Source organism: Ascidiella aspersa, chromosome 1 (genome assembly GCF_963924565.1).
Source record: "Ascidiella aspersa chromosome 1, kaAscAspe10.2, whole genome shotgun sequence".
Lineage (NCBI taxonomy): Eukaryota > Metazoa > Chordata > Ascidiacea > Phlebobranchia > Ascidiidae > Ascidiella > Ascidiella aspersa.
In genome coordinates, this window is record NC_139447.1 from 28,226,332 (window position 1) to 28,239,629 (window position 13,298).

At 37.6% G+C, this 13,298-nt stretch overlaps 1 protein-coding gene across 1 annotated transcript; it reads left to right on the top strand.

Annotated features, from left to right (window-relative positions):
* Positions 1-8,820, top strand: LOC146169250 (melatonin receptor type 1B-B-like). The gene is made up of 8 exons (XM_083388870.1): positions 1-338; positions 2,287-2,435; positions 2,913-3,047; positions 4,371-4,499; positions 5,520-5,727; positions 6,718-6,845; positions 7,142-7,229; positions 7,482-8,820. Exons 1-8 carry the CDS (start codon positions 114-116, stop codon positions 7,593-7,595), a joined length of 1,176 nt encoding a protein of 391 aa, XP_083244996.1. The 5' UTR covers positions 1-113; the 3' UTR covers positions 7,596-8,820.
* Positions 8,821-13,298: the final 4,478 nt, after the last annotated feature.

Consider the following 13,298-nt stretch of genomic DNA (forward strand, 5'->3'; position numbering starts at 1 on the left):
GCTTAAGTGCTGGAATTTTAGTTACAAAAATACCCGACGCCAGTGTGCCACTCTAACGCTCCCGACATTTGTGTTTCAGTTGAACAAGTTCTGAGCGGTTACCTAACGATATAATGACCAGCGAAAACGGTTCGGAACATGGGCTGTGCTACAATCTGAGCCAGCCCTTCTGTGGGGTATACGACGCCGGACGAGTGCTGGACGCTATTTTCCTCACGTTGCTCACTGTGTTTGGTACCATCGGCAACCTCATGGTGATTTTCTCTATCATCCTTTCGCGTCGAGTGCACAAAAACGGCAACGTGTTTATCATCAATCTGGCGGTGGCCGATCTGATAGTAAGTGTTCGTTGTGTATGCGTTACTACTGCAAAGTTTATTGGTGAACGTCCGCTTTATGAATTTGACGAACAACGTTAGAATAAATCCTTTTAAATCGTTGTGACAACGCGCTATAACAAGTGGACAGGAAAATGACACTTTAACTTATACAGATAAATGCTGAGAAACGCCTGTTTTTTACCCACGTCAGTAAACTTCGAGTTGTTGTCTCAACCTGACCGCAACCACCTGTTGTATCTTGTGACAAAACACAAGTTCGCAGTTAGTTTTCGAGGTTTACATTTATCGTTGACGAATATTTTTTTTTATTGCTTCACGAATACATTTACATTTATTTGTAGCGTTAATACATTTACATTTAATAATCCGATTCGCGATTAAGGTAAAACAACATTTCACTAACTGCAACTGTTCTTAATAACTAAACCGTGTATCAATTTTAAAGAGCCGTGTATACCACATATGTGTACGTCTGTTGATTAGCCCCCTGTTGTCGTAAGGACTAACAAGTACGGCACTTTTATTAATAGTACGGCAAAAACCGTACGGAAACCCATCTAAATCAGTCGGCTTATGTAAGTAACTTTACATACTAAATCAACATTACCAAACACCCCAAATTAGATACGCAGCGTACCACCCCATTAAATATTCTTTGGTTCCTTTTTACAAATTCATGATAAACTTCAACCGCTTTTCCAGTTTACAGTTTTGACATTCACCGTGAAAGATCACACGATTTGACGAGCGCCGCTTCCATTGCGTGATAAGGATATCCTTGAATTGTCAATTGGCGCTGCATTGAAGTGTGTGCGAACTTGTGTATCGCATAGCTAAATCCTCCATAACAAGTCGGATGGCACGCCCGAAGGCATTGATCAGACAAACAAAAACAAAATTTTGATTACTGAGAAATTTCGAAAGCGTCGGAATTTTTTAATAATATAGGCAAAGGCTTGGGTGTGAATTTCCCATCGCCTGTCGATGGAATTACGCAAGTCTATATACGGTTCATTGTTTATCTAAAATTAAACCTCAGATAAGGTGGGCTTCACTTGTCTGCGTGTCTGACGCACAGGGCTTTTTTATCGAGAGTATAATATCACGCCAAAAATATGTGAATAAACTTGTTTTGGAACTTTCCGCCGAAACACTAGCACGTAAAAATATAGCTAAGATCAATTTCCATATAAAGTTTGCTGCTTTCAGGTTTCCTGATAAAATTCCAACCAAGGCGACATGCTTAACCTACATGTCGCTATAGGCTAGAACATGGCATTATTGGGTTGTTTCTAGAGATAATAATTAGCATTGTAGGGCTGTTGTTCTGTGTTTTTCTGTGTTTTGCTTTGTGGTTTTAGCACCGCGCCCAAAGCACAACAGCTCCTAAAGCTCTGCGAAGTCGAAATTAAGTGAACTTTGGGGCAATGCTAAAAGTAGCGACGTGGAACCGTAGGTTGGATGCGTTCTTAAACCAACGTGTAGCAACCGGAACGGCATTTCGATGCGCACCTTGCCCTCGACCTTTGTTGATTTCTGCGTAACTCTTTGTTGCGTTGATGAAATAATAATAATATATTTTTTTGTTAATATCGGGATCTAAGCCTGCTCACACATTTCTAGTTGTTGATCGTTTCTCCATATCGTAAGATCAAAGCAAAACCACAAAGATTGTAAAAAACATCCAGAACAACTTTATTCAACAAAAGCGGAATACTATAGTTATGTAGTTACGCAAAAAGCATCTTCAGTTCTGCTAAGATTCTTATTCAAATAGAATTCTTTCTGTGGTTTTGTTTGGATCGTTGTTGCGTTGTTGCTTCAACACGAAGATCCAGAGTTGGCGAAATTCGAAAACGACCGATCAATAGGTCGCGAATAGAACCTGGCGAACTTATTGCCTCGGGAGTAATTGGCTTTTGTAATTTAACGCTTCCCTACACAGGTCACCGGTTTCTTCACGCCGACTGTAATTGCCAACGTGGTGCTGACGACCAACGCACTTCCAATCGGCGTATGCCAAGCGGCGGGTTACCTGGTCACCGTTTCTTGCGTGTGCTCTGCCAGCAACTTGGCCTGCATCGCTTTTAACAGGTTTGCTCCCTCTGATAAAATTTGTCGCTTACAGCTTGGCTGCTCCCTTAACTGCACAATCAATATAAGACTTCCGTGGTTTAAAACTAGACAATTTGCCAACATGCGCACTGTGCATAATTGGTTGAGTTTCATTATACGCTAAACGCTCGTGTTTGGTTTTGGCTTATGTACAAACTATTTGGTGGCCAACGTTTCGCTTCACCAACCAGTTGTTTAAATACATTTCGTTCAAATATATACATTTCCGTAAATTGTAATACATTTCCGTAATTGTAATAACAATAATATTAAAAGCAATCGTTCTAATTTTAGAATGTAAAGTTACGTAACGCCATTCGACTAAATCTAGTCAAAAAAAAATCCGTTTAGTCTTTTGTCTGTATAAAGTTAAAAATATCACACGTTGGACACAAATACAGAAACGTCCAAGTAGCTTGAACATCAGCCAAGTATGTCACGAACCGTTTCTTACAGATATTGGGCTGTGGCGCGGCATACCTCTTACAAAAGTGTATTCACCAAGAAGCGCATCTACATAGCAGCGGTCATCAACTGGATCTGGGCGAACCTCCTAATTATGCCAACCTTCCTGGGCTGGACGAAACTAGAGTAAGTGCGCGTAACATTATACAGAACAGTTCGCTTTGCTTGCAATTGTTTTATAAGTTGAATATGAATCAGCGGTTCTAGTTTATTTTCATGAGTGACTGCGGATGTTTAGTGGCCTTCAGTGACCGACCGTAATACCAATTATATATATTTAAGACCTAATTTTTAAGGGTTTCGAACGTGTTCACCAAATCACATGTCGCCTCAAAATACAGCTTATATAGATTAATGTTTTGTCGCTGTGACGCCGAGTGTAGCTGTAGCTGTATTTATACTGGCCTGTGGAAAACAAATGAGCTCCTCTTGGACGCCATATTAATTGAACAAAAGCATTATTACTCGAGGGTACCCAAATTAAAAATAATATTTGTATATATCTTGGAACCAATCTTATCTATAAGATGTGTATAAAGATATGTCATGACTGCGTTACGGGTTGGTATCTATTATAATCAATTATTCTTACATTAAAATTTAATTTAGGCCAACGAAATATGCTTCAACAAGCGTCTTTACATCTATAGTATTTTTGTTTAAAGACAGCAAATTAGGAGATTTGATTTAAACGATTTGTTTCCAGTTAGGTTGTTTGTTAAGCCATAAAAGTTTTAAAATAGAAAGGAAAATGCTAAAAAACAGAAGAGAGTACTTTTCCACTAGAGTTGGTTTCTAAAGGAATTAGAAAGCAAAAATGATTTCCTTTAACACTTTAGTAAATAATAAAGCTGAGCTTTTAGCAAGAAAATATTTTGACAGGTCCGAAATTTTATTCAAAATGATATATAGATTAATGTTCCATGTTTTGGAGGTTTTGACACATCAAGCCTATATGATTCCTTTTTCAGCCCATTACCGAATCATCCAGCGTTGTACGTTGTTCGACATCTCGATTGCTATGCTTATAGTTGTCATTTTGCCCACGCTAGTAATGAAACTAATCACCGTTGATATGTACATTCTGAACCATTCAAACTACGTGGTAACCTCAATGAACCCCGGTAGGTTTTCGAAAAAAAGGTCCGGACCTACAAAACCAGAGTAAAGTTGAATTGTTAAATAAACAAGGTTAAGGATTAAAAAAAACGAAATGTTTCTAAAGAATATCAGTTATCTTCAGGTGATTAAAATGATGGTGGCACTAATGTTCTAGCAAAGAGTAGCGATTAATGAAAATCCTGACCAACACAGAGTAAGTAGTTCAGCAGGATGTTACAGCCTTAACCACAATCAAGTGTGCTTGATAAATTGCAGATCGCGCGTGCATCTGCGGAAGTCGCGAGACCCTATACCAATGGCCAGCAAGAAAGTTTTTTTTGCACGCAGGTACGGCCCTGAAATGCTGCTGTGCTCCTACAACAACGTGATAGCGCCCAGCTACAACGTCTTTGTGATGGTGCTTGCCATCTCCCTACCCATCGGCCTCACAGTCTTCTGCTACTGGCGTCTTTTCGCGTGAGTCAACAAGCATCCGCCCGCTGTACATTCTGCTTTTGCAGTGACCCCGATTAAACTTGTATAGCAGCGAACCGCAGACCGCTGTCTATTTGGTAGGCACGGCTCGGTGCGGAAGATCGTCATTGGCCTTTGTTTGCGCCCCGCAGCTCGGCATTCTGCGAAATCAAATCAACCGGGTCGCACTTGTTTGCGCGTTAAAGGCCATGACTATATGGTGACTTCTTTATGTGTGTGGGCACGGGTTTGCGGTTGGTTTCGGTCAGGATATCCACACCGCATAGGAAAATACCTAGTAATGTATCCTTTACCTTAAGTGCTCCTAAAAGGATCCCTCTCATTAGTGTTGTTCAATCTCAAAATACCTTTTAAGCTGGGTAATTTTCACACATCTCGTATCGAGTTTAACGCTAAGTATATGCATGATCGGATCAACCAACATATCTTATTTACCATGTTGCAACGTTGTGGGATATACAGACATGACCTTCTCAAACTTAAGATAGATATATTGAGATTAAAAAAAAATTCAAATTTACAAAAAGAATCCATTTTAAAGTACATAAACTCTTGCCCGTTGAGTCCATTGGGTCCAAGTATTCCCTTGACATTTCGTCAGCTGATATCACATGACAACTCAGTCAAGATAGAGTTATTTCTTTACTGGCTCCACAAGTGTCTTCTGAGAGCACTTATAGACATAACGGCAATGACTTATTAAAGTTTAATATGCAAATTTACGAGCTTGCGCAGTGTGTTTCTGTATGTATACTTTTTTAATTCCGACACTTCCTTGTCGTCATTTCGTAGTTTATTTAATTTTTATTTTTTGTCTTAATGCCGATTTGCGAAGAGGTCTTACATACCACCACAGCAGTTTGTATCCTTAAATTAACCATTTTGGCCAATTGTGCGCCTTAAATTAACAACACCAGTTTACCTGATGTGCAGTAAATGGTAATCTTAACCTCCACTGCAACATTCTGTACCCTAATTTAAAATCTAAGCGTCTAACTGTAGGGCTGTAAAGAAGCGGGGTGCCAAGATGCGGCGGGTGAGCTCCCTGCCAGCGACCGGCCAACGCAACTTGGAGCATAGACAGCTACAGAAGCAAATCAACTTAGCCAAAACGCTGGCGATGGCCGTGTTGGCCTTTGTCGTCTGCTGGACTCCCTACGGCATCCTTATCATACTCAGTCAAAATATCGTGCCCCCGATTGTCAAAAGGGTAAGTGATAATGGTATACAATGTGCAAGTCTATACGCCCAAGAAATCCGAGATAAAATAGCTCACTTGTAGTGCTGTAAATTGATCCCTCACTTTGCCCTAATTTTCTTGTGTTTCGCTTGACGTATTGCTAGGATTTACCCTGGTTTTAGTGTCGCCCGGGTTAAATGCATCAAACATGTTTATACCTGGAAAAATACATCACCGCACGTTTGCGCTTCGTGCGACGGCTGTTTCCGCTGATTATAAGATACACTAACAGAGACCGATTGTTTTTTTTTTGAAGTATAACAAAATAACCAGGACCGCTTGCAAAATGACAAAGCATTAAGTATACCCCCGGGATTTCTGATCCCCAATTTTCCTGAAAGGACTCATTCTTTCGTTGAAAGTTATTCGACTTCACCTTTGTCTCCTGTTAAAAAATTACATGAAAATGTAATTCTTTTAAAAAGATAAGCTAGTAAAAGAAGTAGAACATCTGGCATTTTTTACTGTCCCCAGCGGACAATTATTTTTTTCGGTAAAGAGGACGAAACCCTAGGAAAAATGCTAGCACAAGGTGTAATTATCTGAACAGCTTTGTTTGCAATTTATTTTTTTACACAGACGTTTTGTTGCCTAGTACAGCGACGTAGACATAGCTCTTGGTGCAATTGATAAAACCTTTGAAAATGACAACCCAGAATTGAACTGATTTAACCAATTTTAAAATCCCCTTTAAAAGAATTCAATGCCGTTTAGGAGCTTTAAAGTCCATCTTCAGGCAGAATAAAACTAGTGCAGTAAAAAATTCAAATGGCTAATAGTAAAAATTGCACTTTTATTAATTTTATAGAATTATACAAGTTGGATTATTTAGATTTTAAATTTGACACCACTTTTATCATCGCGGGCCTTAACATACGAAATGCCATTATTTTCTTCAAACGGATCTATTTTTTTAAAAGGCCAAGCCTAATACGATTTTGTCAACGTTGTTTATTCTAGGTTGCCTCGCGTTTGATTCTTACCAACTCGGTGATCAATTTCGTCATCTACGGTGTGATGAACCCGACCTACAGAAAGGGTTACAAGCTGTTGATCAGCTACGTTTGCTGCTGTGTGACGAATGTTCCGTAAGTTTAGTGGAAATACAATAGGGCTTTAACAACCTAATTCTTGTGACACAGTTTATATGTCAATGGATATTTTGATACGATGTTAACCGGAGGTAAATCGTTTTACCCAGGTTATAAAAAATACCAAAGCTACTTTATTATATGTAGTTTATAATAATACTGTTAATAAGTTTGTACAAAAACAAAATAACACGGTTTCTTTAGACAGAAACCAATACCAAAACAATATTTTCTTATTTTAATTAAGCCTTTTTTTAGCTTTTTTCTTAATTTAAATTGTTTTCTATCACCAGCGGTGTCAAATCAGAGATAGATTCTCATTCAACCAATGGCACTCACGCGAAGAGGTTTCAAAGTATGTTTTCAAGATCGAACCTACAGGTAAACGGACTTCCATTGTTTGATTAACACGAGAAGGAAATAGTCTATATACTTTAGTCTAGTGACTATAGTCCATTTATGTATCAATAAATCGTTACTAACAACCATAACACAGAAAGTGCATTTTATGGGTAAAAAATAGTATGGCTAAAAGGAATTTTATGTCCTGGGTTTTGCAAAACAGTTTTTAGATTTGCGCTTTTACTTATTTATGTGAAATTGCTTTTTATTTAACGTAATGTCCCCTTTCAGAAACCTTCACCTGCGTTGTCAGTCAGTTCAAACACACGACGGACTGTATTGCAAGTCACTCCTCAACTTACACCCGACGGTTCTAGAACCAACTTGACTAAATCAGTCGACTAGTTAAATGCTAGCGGGCTCCAACCACAAGACTAAAATAAGAACAACACCAACGTCGGAATAAAACATATTTGGAATAAGACCAAAATAAGACCAATACCTATAGTCGTAAGACTGTCTTAATCGGAATAAGTCCTAAACCCGTCGGGATAAGACCTATGTGGATTGAATCAGGCCTCTACAACACTTTACCTAACCCAAACCCCCACCCCTAAGTACTTTGCTAACTCCCCTAATATTTTCAATCCTAACTCATTTTCCACCCATTAAAATCTGGTGCCAAGCGGCGGAGCACTAACTGTGCCGTTCAAACTAGGGTGCCGAAACGTCGACATCAAAACGGCCGATGTCAGACCCATGGCCACTGATCGTCCAATACCCTCTCTCTACAGTTTCAGACGGTACTTTGGCCATTTGGGCCTTATTCCGATGAATTAAGGACTTATTCCGACAAGTTTATGTCTTATTCAGACGATTAAGTTCTTATTCTGTCATAAATATTGCAACATATTTGTTTTTATTCTGGCGTTGGTTTAATACTACTGGGATTATAGAGTTTTCTGCTTTGGTTATTGTTGCTTTTTTGGTCTTAATGTGTATTCCCATGCTTAGCCTACCACGATTCTAACTTGCCGTTTTTGTGTGGTCATAATTGGCTGAACGCAGTATGCGTCTTTTGACTGAGATTATGTTCCTTTGCCAAACGGCTAGATGTTTAACTGTTTTATAATTAGTAAATATCCCACAATTAAGTTGCTTTCAGGTAAAACTGAATGTTCTTTGGTTACCATAGTTACGCCGATTTGTATTTTACTTTTCTATACATTTTATCAGCGAGACCGTCGTTGCTTTTGTTGTATCCCATGTTTCTTATTGTCGATTGTACACAACGCAGTATATATCTTAAATATCTTTAATAAACATACAACAATCCCTTTGATGTTCGGCCTTTAATGCTTTGTACTTAGGCCATAACCAGAGATGTCCGTCACTTGGCATTTTTATTCCGATATAAATTCTCGCTGTTAAGAGAAAAAAGTACCGCGATCCGATCATTTAACAAATAAGGTCATTCTTATGATCAAACAAGCAAAATTCGAAAGGGTAATATGTAAAAAGATTTTCAGGATATTAGGCCGAAATCTGCTTTGATGTTACGAATCTGATTTATTTTGCATTTTAATGTAGTATTTTTAGATACTTACCTTTTCTCCATAAAGAAAGCGTTTCTTCGCCTAATATAAAAATGATCAAATATTTTTTTTTAGGATTTTATGCGGTTCTTACGTTTATGCTAGATTAGTGTTCTTTTATGGGCAGTGTATTTTAACAATATATGGAGCTCGCTTAAGTGACTAATATTTAGGACTGAAATTCTATTAATTTCTTTGGAACCAAGTAACTAGATATTAGAAACTTTGGCAGCCTGTGTTAAGATTGCAATGCAGAGCAACCTCCATGATGTTTTGCTTTTTTTTTTTTTTTTCCATGATGTATTGCACAAGAATCTGTATTCTATTCACTATTGTTCCTGTGCATCAGTTGTCCACGATTGGTTGGCCATGCGACGAAATTTTTGCGTGTTTATTAATCTTAATTTATACTGTGGCTTGAAACCTGACAGGTCCCTTGGTGTCGCTAAAGAGTTTTTCATATGTTTGGTGGATATATTTAACTTAAATGCTATACCGACAAACAATATGAAACAAATTTTTCCTAGGTAATGAAAGTTAAAAGGGATGACGTGGTTGACAAAATACATTTAAAGCATTAATCTCACAACAAAGAGACCTGAAGCCGTTATATAGCTTGTTTACATATGTCAAAACCCACTCAACTACATTAATCCTGGACCATAACATGGTTGCAGAAAGCATCGAATTTGTTGGGAATAAAAACAAAAACCGCGTTTCAAAGCAATCCATATAGTCTTTGTTAGTTTTCTATAATAACGGTTTGATTAAGGGAGGTAACGGTTTGTGACATTAATAAGGTTGTTTAGAGAACCATATGGTATGTTTTCTATGTAACTTAGTTTCAAAGTAATTGTGCTTTATACGAATGTAAATAGGCTGTTCAGTTGTCCAAAATAACTTAAAAAACAATAAAATATAATTCTTTTATTTGAGATTTTATTTTGAGAACCACAGAAATTTGATTTTGCAAAAGCTGAAGCATGTGTAGTGGGCTCTGCACAACCAGACTGAATAAAGTTTAATATAGCTATGTTCTTATTTAAAAAAGCTCCTACAGTTTAATCTGCTTCCAGCCCTAATAGTTTTCCTGTTTTTAATGCCGGAATAATGGGATATTCTGCCAATGGATTTGGAAAAAATGCCAATCTTTTATTCTAATACACTTGTGTTTCAGCATAAATTAGGGGACTCCAGTAACAAGACCGAAATTAGAACAAAATCAACGTCGAAATCACCCAAAGTTCGGAATACGATCAAAATAGCCTAAAACATAATGAAGTCGGAATAAGGGTTTAATCAGAATTATACCTAAACCAGTCGGAATGACATCTAAATGGCCAAACAATATTTAAAGGATTTACCTAACTGTAATCTCACGTCTAACTTAATTACTAAATTTCCTAACAATTCTTATCCTAACTGTAATTATAACTTTCCTTATTACTCATCCATAACAAAAACGAAAACGGCGCCAGTTTGAACCAGGGCGCCGAAATGTCGATATCAAAACGGCGGATGCCAGACCGGAGACCCAAATCTTCCCATACCCACTCCCCCAGTTTTATATGTTATTTAGGTCATTTACATCCTACATGTTAAAAAAAAGAAAAAAGGCTTAGTTCTTTTTCCCACGATTTAGGGCTTGTTCTGAGGTACAGTAGATATTGCATATTTGACTTTATTGTGTCGCTCATCCTAAAATTAAATGTTATTACAGATAATTCCAGATAGATATGGTGCGTATTAACAAAGCCTGTGTTTTGCAATGACTTTAACTATCATATTTTTTGAACAAAATTATGGGACTAACTATACAAGTAACAAACGAATAGGTGCTAAGAATGGCAAATTAGATGCAAGGCATGTAAAAAAATATGCATGTGAGGCCTATTTGGTTGATCAGATCGACATCAGCATTCACGTATTTGCAGGAAACAGCAATCGTCTGGGAAATGTAAATATAATACGTAATGCCGTAGCAATGGCGCTCTAATCTCTACTGTTTTGCTGTTCGTTTTTTACCGCTTAAATACGTTATCATCACGGGAGTAATAAAAGAGGCGTATTGTTTTTGTTTAAAGCAGCGGAAGTCCCTAATGGCGGCATGACGTTCTGGCAGATTAATGTAGATCACCATACATACAATATGAACAACACCAATCTTATCGACACTAATGAATGACGTTTTCACCTGGGTTTAAAACAAGCTTCATCAGAAGTGAGGGATTTTGGGGTAAAACCAAAATATAAACAACGTGACTTGTGAAAAGGAGCATAGTAAATATACATTGTGACATCGCCTACTTTTTGTTTCGACAAGGCAATAAGGTATTATAACTTGATTGTTATAATTCGTCCACAATGCGCCTAGAATGAAAGTAGAACTGATAGCAAAAACACATTAAATCAGGTGTGGTATGTTTTAATATTCAAACCTAATTGAAGCAAATTAAAATTACCCTAAATTAAATTTGTATACACACTAAATGCAATCTTTATAACAACCCTTTATTTTATACTGTTAGTTGTAAATAGATTTGCTAAATCGGAAACCTGCTTGTTACGTTTTGCAATTGGAGTGGACGTAAAAATACGTTCATTAAAATTAGATTCAAAGTTACAACAGGGTTACCAAACACGTTGAAAAAAGCAACCAAAAATTATAAGCAAATCGTGGTATGAAACGAATGACACAGTGGTATACATGTGGACATTTGTTTTAAACTCAGGAAGTTATTAACTTTTCAACCAAAACGATGTTAGGTCGCAAAAGGACAAAACGAAATGTTACCGCTGGACATCCGCTGCGCAACTACTTCCGTTGGTTAGGTCACAAGCTAAAAGTTGGTAATACGAAACGAATCCACATTGAAATATCAAAGCTATAATTGCGGCGATTTTCAACATTACCACAAACCTATTTATAAAAGTTCCATTTTTGTCGGCGTATCCGGAGCATTCCTGCTGCTAAACATGTTGTGATACACGCGTTTTTATTGTTATACAGGCCACGTCACGTTTTTTGACGTGACGCATTTTATTGCCATGGTTATTTCGAGTCTTTTTCACAGCATTATTCGAGCTAAGTTAGCGGGAGTTAACTTTTTAGGGCAACATTAAATATGCTTTATCTTGGTGAAAAACACTGCGCTGTTTCAGGAAACAATTAGAACGCATACGTGGAATTTTATACCTAACTTTTGTTTGTAATGTACGCTTAGTTTGAATTGAGTGTATCTAATGCTTGAATTCAGTGTATCTAAGCCAATAAATATAGTGAAACCTAGGGGTGGTAATTTCGTCGATGGCTAGCCAGAGGCAGTATTTTACCGAGTTTTACGTATACCCATACGTTTATATTGTATTTGTGTGATTTTTAGAAGTATAAGATACAGTACACAGTATATATGGCCAAGTGGTGCTCATTTAATAAAAAACGAAAGTAACAAATTACATCAGTTACATTCAGTGCGACGGTTGCCCTTGCTTTTTGGCAACGAGTTGTTCAATGTCTGGTATAAAGTAGTATATAGTGCACAACGAATATCAGATTGAAGTCGGTTTCGTGGTTTAGATTTTATAGTAAGCAATGTAGAGAAGCCGCTTTGCATAGGTTAGTTGAGGAAAGTTGAAGAAAAAAGCAGAATATTCATAGCTTGAATATCTATCCCTGGATTTACAACATATAATGAGAAAATTTACCCCGGGTTAAGAAGGTCTGGTATAACGCGACGCAATTCCCGTTGTCACGAATGCCGCTTGTTTCGTCACACATAATTATCTGTTACGCAGACCAGTTTGACCAAGTAAGGTTGTCAGTTCATCAAATCACTGGACGCGCCTGTCTCGTAACGCTTATCATCGAGAGGTGTGCATGGGTTCAGCGCAGTTTCCTTGGGTTAGGTGAGGTTCTTCGCGATGCGCATACGACCATTTGTTATCGGTGGTATTAAGTTATTTTTACGCAAAGCCGCCATTAACAACTTAAACAAAATTAGCCGGTTGTGTAAAACTGTAAGTGATGCTTTTTATTTAAGCAGAGTGCTTTAGTTTAAACTTGCAACGTGTGTAGCGCATTGTGACAAAGAAGTAGCAATTAAAAAATCGCCACCCAGGCTGTCTAAATATTGGTGACCAAATGTATTCTTCTCAACATCATCTACGGGTCTGCATTGGACAAATGTTTAAAAAGAGCCTTTTCGGAACAAAATAGGTAAGAAAGAATCGACAAACATTCGACCTGGGTAAAATTTTGCGATATAAACTTAAGGAAGGCCTGAATGGTGAACGCTATGTTTTTTGGACAAACATGGCTATGGGCGTATTAAATTAAATTTTAATATATGTTATACTAAAACATAAAAATAGAATTTCACGTTCGTTAATAATTAAGTCTTTCCAGCGTACGCAACGTGTCCCGTCTCATTTGTGAAAACAAAGCTTTTAGCGCAACGGTTTGAAGAATTACCGCAATACAATTTAATCTAACACAATTGCGTGGAACATATAA